General features: G+C 55.8%; 1 protein-coding gene across 1 annotated transcript; it reads right to left on the reverse strand.

The window, feature by feature from the left end:
* Positions 1–86: 86 nt before the first annotated feature.
* Positions 87–8,135, reverse strand: CEACAM16 (CEA cell adhesion molecule 16, tectorial membrane component). Its single transcript, XM_049109413.1, has 5 exons — positions 8,032–8,135; positions 6,440–6,784; positions 5,843–6,118; positions 4,573–4,851; positions 87–2,390 (listed from the first exon to the last, which is right to left on the reverse strand). Exons 1-5 carry the CDS (start codon positions 8,066–8,068, stop codon positions 1,987–1,989), a joined length of 1,341 nt encoding a protein of 446 aa, XP_048965370.1. The 5' UTR covers positions 8,069–8,135; the 3' UTR covers positions 87–1,986.
* Between the last annotated feature and the right edge of the window lie 361 nt (positions 8,136–8,496).

Here is an 8,496-nt window from a genome sequence, read left to right on the forward strand (position 1 = left end):
AATAACCCCAGGTAGGAAAGGAGGTGAGTGTGGCCACCAGGATATGGCAGGGTTGGCGATCATAGAAGGAGAGGCTGACACATACATGTGTTCACCAGGACATTTATGGCCTCTGTGGTTCTCCAACAACTCAGCGAAGGAGTAGGGCCCTGTCCGTTCTAACTCTAGCGTGGAAGCAGGAGAGCAGCTGACCACGACCAATCCGGCATCCTCACTGGGAGCGAGTGGTCCTCCACTGAGAGGGAGGAGACGGGGAGGACGGAGGACGGTGTGAAGAGTTCTTCTCTCCGGAGGTCCCCACGGTCACAGCTGTGCTGCTACTCCAGGGCTGAGGGGGGCATGGGGCAAAAGGGTGGAAAAAGCTGTCAGGGAGGTAGAGGACCAGCTCCCAGTGCCCCCACCCCTCGTGCTCCCCTGCCCACCCCCAGCCTCCCACAGCCCCAACCGCCCCACGCTCAGCCTGTGTCAGGTTCAGGTTCAGGAAGGTGGCGTTGGTCCTCATGCGGGGGAGGGAGGTTGACTGTGAGGAGAGAGACAGGTTGAAAAGGAATTCCGAGCCTTTAGGGGGGTGGCCTGCTGCCATCGCAGAGCATTCTACCTCCAGCACTGCCCCAGGACCAGCGTTTGATGAAGAGGATGTCTAGGGGGTACCTGGCAGTGATTGATTTCTGATCCTGGAAGCTTCACATCTGAGCTGGGAGACGCCATCCCTGACTTAGGGCTTCCAAAAGTGTCTGGTCTGATGGTGGGAGGTGAGACTCCAGACTGGAGAATGACCTAGTTCCCAGTGTCATTCAGTGTCCTGGTCTAATGTGATGAAACCTGTCCTAGGGACATGGCCTCTTGGATCTCCAGGGATGCCCAGTCTGATGGAGGAGACCTGGTCCCTGACTCTGAGAGCCCCCAGTCTGATGGCGGAGACCTGGTCCCTGACTCTGAGAGCTCCCAGTCTGATGGAGGAGACATGATCCTTGACTCTGGGAGCTCCCAGTCTGATGGAAGAGACATGGTCCTTGACTCTAGGAGCCCCCAGTCTGATAGAAGAGACATGGTCCCTGACTCTGGGAGCTCCCAGTCTGATGGAGGAGACATGGTCCCTGACTCTGGGAGCTCCCAGTCTGATGGAGGAGACATGGTCTTTAACTCTGGGAGCCCCTAATCTGATAGAGGAGACCTTATCCCTGATTCTGGGAGCTCCCAGTCTGATGGAGGAGACATGTTTCCTGCCTCTGGGAGCTCCCAGTCTGATGGAGGAGACATGGTCCCTGACTCTGGGAGCTCCCAGTCTGATGGAGGAGACATGGTCCCTGACTCTGGGAGTCCCTACTCTGATGGGCAAGCCATGGTCTTCAACATCAGGAAAATTCACAGGCTGTTGGAAGAGACATTGTTCTTGAACATTGGAAACGCCTTGTCTGAGGGCAGAGATGCGATTCCTACCATCTAGAAGCCTCTATCCTAACGGAGGATTTCACTTTATGAAAAAATTCCACCCTCTGATGGTAGAAATTCTGTTCATACTCTTACTGTAATGCAAAGAATGAGGCACAATTCCAATAGTCTAGGATCTCCCAGTCTAAAGAGGGAGGTATGATCCACTTTCATTCTATACATCTAGTCGGGATGTAAACTCGGGAGGTAAACTCCCATCATTAGCCCATTTTCCCAATATAGTAGCAGAGACAATATCTCCTGTGTTTTAGAGTCTACCCATCTGCAGGAAAAAGGATGCCCTACTCTTAGACTATGTCTCTTCTTTTAAAACCTTCAGTCTGGTGAACCTCTTGTATGAGAGAGAAGGCACGGAAGCCCCCTGTAGTGGCCTTCAGTCTGATGGAGGAGGCCTATCTACCCCTAGTCTAGGTCATCAGTTTGATGGAAGAGGAAAGAACTCCATTTGGAGATCCCCAAGTCAGATGGAGGAGACTAAGTCCCTTCTTGCAGTGTGATGGGTAGGCATATCCACCTCGATCTATGTTTCCCAGCCTATGGAGGATGCAAAGCCTCCTCTTGGAAGCCTCTATCTGAAAAGAGACCCCCTCTGCCCCCTCTGATACACTCACGGGCCACCTGCAGCTCCACTTCCAGCGTCTCTGTCTTGCCCTGCAATGTGACGGTCTTGAGCATGTAGCGGCCAGCATCCGTGAGGTTCAGCTTCTGCACCAGCAGTGAGCAGTTGGCGAAGCCCACTTCCCGGCCTGTGTGTGCGGGGCCTGCGATCCAGTTCCCTGACGGCAGTTGGCTGAGCAGCCGGTTGGGCTCGGAGGCAGGCCCGCGGTACCAGGCATAGACCAGCAGGTCCTTGGGGTAGCCCTGTACGGTCAGTGTCACGTCCTGGCCCTCCATCGGCTTGGTCGGCACAGGCACAATTGTCATGGCAACTGCTGCCGCTGAGGAAACAGTGAGGGGGCTGGGTCAGCCTGGCCTGCACTGGGTATGGCATCCCCCTCCTCCCCTCAGCTGGCTCCTCCATGCCTCCCCACAACTGGCTGGTGCTCCCCCCATGCGAGGTGCTGGGAAGGAGACAGAGGAAGGAGCTGACTTGTGTGATAGTGGAGGTCGGTTTTGTATCCCAACAATGCCTACCAGGGAGCTGTGTCTTCCCCCATGAGACTGGGAGACCCCAAAGGATGGGAGCCATCACTCCCCCATTAGACTAGGAATTTCCAGCCCTTGGGGGATATTTCTCCCATTTAACTAGATGACCCTAGAGAGTCAAACCATGTCTCCTCCATCAGATCGAAAGTTCTCAGAATACAGGGACCATGTCTCCCCTATCAGATTGGGAATTCTAGAATATGGGGGGGGGGCATTGTATCTCCCCTATGAGACTGAAAATTCTCAAAATATGGGGGCCCTGTTTCCCTTACCAGAGAGTTGAGACTTGTATACCCCAGGCCGTATCTCTTCTATCAAACCAAGAGGTCTCAGAATGTGGGGGCTATATAGTTTCTTATCAAATCAAAAGATTCCAGAGGGTGGGAGGCCATGTCTCTTCCATCAGATTTGGAATTCCAGATTATTAGGCTGGGTCTCTCTAATCAGGCTGGGGACCTCAGAGGTTGGATAGGAGCATGCCTATCTTATCAGACTGGAAATTCCTAGAAAGTGGGGGGGCTTGTACTCCCCCATCAGATTGGGAGTAACGCAGAGGTGGGAACTGTGTCTCCCCCCATCAGACTAGGAATTCTCAAAAAAAAAAAAAAAAAAGGACCATGTCTCCTCAAGACCACATCTCTCCCATCAGAGTACCAAATCTCCCCCAAGTGTGGACTGTCTCCTCCATCTGACTGGAAGCTCACTGAGGGTGCATGTCATGTCTCCTCCATCACTGCTTGAAAGTCCATGGAGTGTGAGGCATTGCCTCTTCGCTCTGACTGGCAGTTCCTTGAATAAGGAAGTCATGCTTCCCTATTCCAGGATCATCTCTCCAAGAGCAGAGACCATATCTCCTCCATCAGATCAGAGTCTCCCCCAGATGGGGGCAGGGTGGTTTCCTTTTCCTCTGTCTCTCCCTGGCACCTGCCACAGGGTTGCTGACAGTTTAGGAGGCCCTTGGGGGCGCTGTACCCACTCCCTGCACATACCTGCACACTTCGACACCCCCCATCTTGGCCTGCACGGGCAGGACTTGGGGCAGCACCTGAGGTCATCTGGTACACCCCCCTGTCTCTTGCCAAGACCAGCTGCCCCAGGTGGGGTGGGGCAGGAGGTACACTTACCTCTGGGGATGCCATTTCTGCTTTGGGTGAAAGAGTATCCACCCTTTGGATGAGACCCAGCCTGTTAGTAGGAGGGAGGGGGAGGGAAGGAGGGCAGGACTGTTCCCACTGTCCCTGGGGGATAGTGGCCGCTTGGGAAGGAACCAAGGCAGAATTAACGAGGCCTTCATGTTCAAAGCCACCATCCCCAGGGGATGAGAAAGTGTCCCCTGAGGATCCTGATAGCTCTCAAAACACCAGCTGTGTCTATACTACCCCCAGTCCCCAGGCTGTCTAAGGACAGGGGCAAGGCAATGCCTCCCTGGCTGTGTTTTTCCACTTGCCAACAACTGGCTGTGATTTTCCGTGTGTGTATGTGTGTGTGCACCTGTGCGTGTACACACACAGTCATCTGGGCCAGATCACTGCATCATCTAGTTGGCTGCACAGAAGTTCAGCTGTCTGCGCGGAGGGGATGGGCCAAGGCCCTCGGCAGCTGTGGCGGGCTGGATTTAGAAGGGGGGGGGCGCTCACACAAAGGGACGTCTGAATGTTTTCCCGCTCTGCTCCTGCACAGTGCGGACAAGGTGGCTCCCTTCTCACGTTGTCACCCCTCAGGGAAGAGTCTGATTCATTCTTTGTTTTCCGAGTGACAGGATATGGGCTGTCTCCTTCTGTCCCCCAAATGAAGAGGGGAGGACCACCGGACATGCCACTTTGTCACTTGGCCAAAGGATGGGTTGAGAATCTCTTAATTTCCAATGATCGGTGGGCCAATGGTGCCCTAACTGTTGGAGGAGTGGCCAAACCTTCGCGGTCCACCTGGGCCTCCATGGGGGAGCGGGTGGTGGTCAGGCCGGGGGCAACTCACCGGTGAGCTTGACCACCACTGAGGCAGATCCGGAAAGCAGGGTCTTGGGGTTCTTAGCAATACACGTGTACGTGCCCTCCTGGGCTGCTGTCATGCTACTGATGTTGAGGTGGTCTCGCCCGTTCTTGAGGGCACGCCCGTTGAAGGCCCACACGTACTCGGGCTCTGGGCAGGACTGGGACACACACCACAGGGTGAGGGATGTATTGAAGTCAAGCTTGATGGTACAGCCTGTGCGGGCAGTAGAATCCTGGAGGATGGCCACGCGTTCTGGGCCAACTGTGGGGGCAGGAGGGAGAGAGACACGGGGCAGTAGAGGGACAGGCGAGTCCCTGGCTTCCTCTCCACCAGGCTGGGCCCCTGGGGACTTGTGGAGGGAGGAAGCTCTGGTCTTTTCTGGATCCCACACAGATCTCTAACTTGCTCTAGGATCCCGAGAATCACTTTCCCCTTTCAGGGGATCTGTTTTCTCTTCTGTAAAGAGAGGGTGTTGGGCCAGACCAAATTTCAAGATATTTTCGAAATCTATGTCCCAAGAAGAAGAAGAAGAAGAAGAAGAAGAAGAAGAAGAAGAAGAAGAAGAAGACTAGACTATCAGTTTCTCGTAAGTCACTCTAAGAGTGTAGAATTCTAGGGCTCCAAGGGTCAATGCTTCTAGTCAATGCAAGAGTCAGTGCTTCTAGGTTCTAGGATTCTAAGATTCTAGAAATCTATGTTTCTAAAATTCTAGGTTTGGGTGGCTCTAAGATTTTAGAATTCAATTCTAAGGTTCTAAGAATTTCTGCTTCTAGAGTTTCTAGGATTCTCAGAGTCTAGAATTCAGTGCTTCTTAAATCCAGCATTCCCTGGTGGTAGGATTCTAGGCTCTAAGTTTTTCTACATTAGCGGCCCTTGCGTACCTCTGTGATTTATTTGCCCCGGATCCACACTGCATATCTGCTGCCCCTGGGAATGACTCCGTGCTTTGGTTACATTTTTAAATTTTACCTCCCCTCCCACCCACCACTCCCTTCCCGCCTCCCTTTCAAAACCAACCAGTCCTGTGTCCTTTCCTGCAGGTACTGCTTCAGACTGAAGGATTATTCCATTTCTAGGGTGGTTTTTTGTCCTTTGGCGATGGGTCAAGTGCATTTTAAGAGGGATCCCTGGCTCCTAAGCCCAGTTCATCTACTGACCCACTGTGTGCCCTTGGGTGCCCTCTCCTGGCCTCAGTTTACCCATCTATGAGATTTGGGCACTGGGTATTTCTAGTGGGGCCAGGAGGACTCACAGTACACGGTCAGGTTGATGGGCTCGCTGCGGCTCACACTGACCGGGTTCCAGACCTCACACTGGTAGGCTCCAGCCTCCTCCCTGCGGATGCCATGCCGGGTCAGCACCCGGCCGTCGGGGGACTGGCCAAGGCGGATGGCGATGGGCAGGGCTTCGCCGTTGAAGAACCAGCGGACCTCAGCGGGGCTGGGGCTGCTGCACATCAGGCGTAGGGTGTCTCGGCGCTCCACCAGTGCCGTGTTGTTGGCCATGACCACGGGCTGGGCCAGGATCTCTGTGGGGCAAGAGACAGAGGGGGAGGGGGCCGGGCACTGCCTGCTTCCCTGGCCACCCCCCTCCCCAGGTCGAGGGGCATGGCTGGATCCTGGTGGTGTCCCTGTACCCCGCCGGAGGGGCAAAGAATGGGATAAGAGGTAATCCTGGAAGCCATCCTGAAGGAGGTGAGCATTTTAATTTTATTGTTATTTTGTCTTTTTTTTGGTTTTAAATTTTTACCTTCTTTTTATGTATTTATTTATTTTTTTTATAGAGGGACTGGGAAGGAGGTGGGAAGGCTGGCTGCGGCAGAGGGGAGTCCGGGGGTGGGGTGTCTCACCATAGACCTGCAAGTGTCCGTAGCCCACCTCCGTCTGCAGCTGCCTGTTGAGAGTCTGCAGGATGTAGGTGCCCGAGTGGCGGGGCAGGACGCCCTGGATGTCCAGGCTGCCATCGGGGCGCACAGCCTCCCGCCCTGTGTGGGCCGGGCCAGGGGTCTCGTCGCCTGTGCTCACAATGTAGCTGGCCACCAGGTAAGTCAGGCTGAGAGTGGGTCCCGCGTACCAGTTGTAGGCAAGCAGCTCCCCCAAAAGCCCGTGGACGGCCAGCGTCACGTTGTCCCCCTCAGCTGGCTGGGCGGGCTCGGGGGTGATGGAGATCTCGGCCCCCACGCTCAGAAAAGTGGCTGAGGAAAAGGAGCCAGAGGGCCCGGATGAGGTCGGCTTGACCACTGCCTTCGTTCAGTGAAGGAGGAGACGTGCACTCCTGGCACACGTGTTCCTGGTATACAGTAAGTGCTCAATAAGTGCTGGCCAGGTGCAGGGTCTGGAGTGGGCCTGAGGATTGAATTTGTCGGGCCGTGCCAAGAATCTGGCAGAAAGCCTTGCACACGAGTGTGTAGCACGTGCTCAGCCTGCAAGAACTCTGGATTGCATGGGGCCCAGAGGGTTTTCCCGTCCTGAGAGTCACCAGACCGAGGCTTTCACAATCAGGCGGGCTCATCTAGGCCCCGGCTCAGCTCTCTGCCTCTCCAGGTCTGACCACAGCAGAAAGTAGGGGTGTGATGAATTGACTCCACCCCTTTCCTTTCAACCCCGACAGATAAGCCCCAAACCTGCCTAGCTGGTCAGGGCTGCTTGGGTTGGAATTGTACGTGTGCATGTATGTGTGCATGTGCGTGTGCGTGTGCGTATGCGTGTGTGTGTGTAGGCCTGGAATGGGTGTCCATGGCAGTTCTCAGGGAAGAAGTGCTCGCATGCCTGGCCTGGTTTCTGGTACTTTCCAGACTGCTAAAGCTAGGGCTAGGGGTGAGTGCTCTGGGTGTAGCACTCGGCCCTGCTGCTACTGGCTGTGTGACCCCGGCTGCTGGCTTCCCCTCTCTGAGCCTCCGGTTTCTCGTCTATGAAGTGGGGGGTCGTGAGTGGGCCTCCTGCCTAGGGTGGTGGTGAACACACGGGCAACGTTACCAACAGCTCCCGTGGCACAGTCGGCGCTAGCCAATGCTGCTTGTTATGACCTTCAAACGACCCTGTGAGTTTAGCCCGTTTCATAGAGGGGGAAATAGGTCGAGAAGGGGAAGGCACCTGCCCAAAGCCACATCCCAGGGAGAGGCCGAGCTGCTGGCTAGAGCTCACCCCGGCCAAGCTTCCGTGGCTCAGTATGGCTCTGCCACACCGAGCGAGCGAGCAGGATCAGCGGCTCCTCTGCTTGAGCTCACGCCCTGATTCCAGAAATTTCTGAGGTTCACCCTACAAACCTCTCTGGGTGGCCGTCCCTGGCCAGCCCCACTCTGGGTGCCTCCTGGAGGAGCAAACGATGCCTTCCCTACACAGCATGCTGGGTGCTGGCTCCCACCTTCCCTCTCCCGGTCCCAGGGATCCCCACCCTTCCCCCCAGTGGGCTGAGGTTGTGGGGGGTTCCATTCTTGCTCACCACTGAGGAGGAGCCAGCTGCACCCGGTCACAGCCATCTTTCGCCCCCAACTTGGTCTTGAAGACGGCGGTGGTGGCGTCCCAGTGCTCCGAGGCCCTTCCTGGTGGGGACCTGGCTCTGTCTGGCGCGGGACCTGGGAGGGTTCGGTGATTTGGAGCCGGGGGAGATCACCTGAATTTGGAGGGATCGAGTCACCAAGGATCTGGGGCCCCATTTGGGTACCAGAGCAGGTGTGGCAGGCACGGGCCAGGGGCCACGACCCGGCCAGGCCTCCTGGGGCGCTGCCTAACCTTCTTTGTGCTGAGGGCCCGGGTCTGGTACCAGGAGAAGAACCAGGTCGCCAGGGAGGAGGAGGAGGCGCGGGGGAAAGATTTTAGGGCAGTTCTTACTCGGGGCCCACACCTCGGCCTCCCTGGCAATGTGGGGGTCACTGAGGAATAAAACCAGCGACTGTCGTTTCCTGGC

Source organism: Canis lupus, chromosome 1, assembly GCF_003254725.2.
Source record: "Canis lupus dingo isolate Sandy chromosome 1, ASM325472v2, whole genome shotgun sequence".
NCBI lineage: Eukaryota > Metazoa > Chordata > Mammalia > Carnivora > Canidae > Canis > Canis lupus.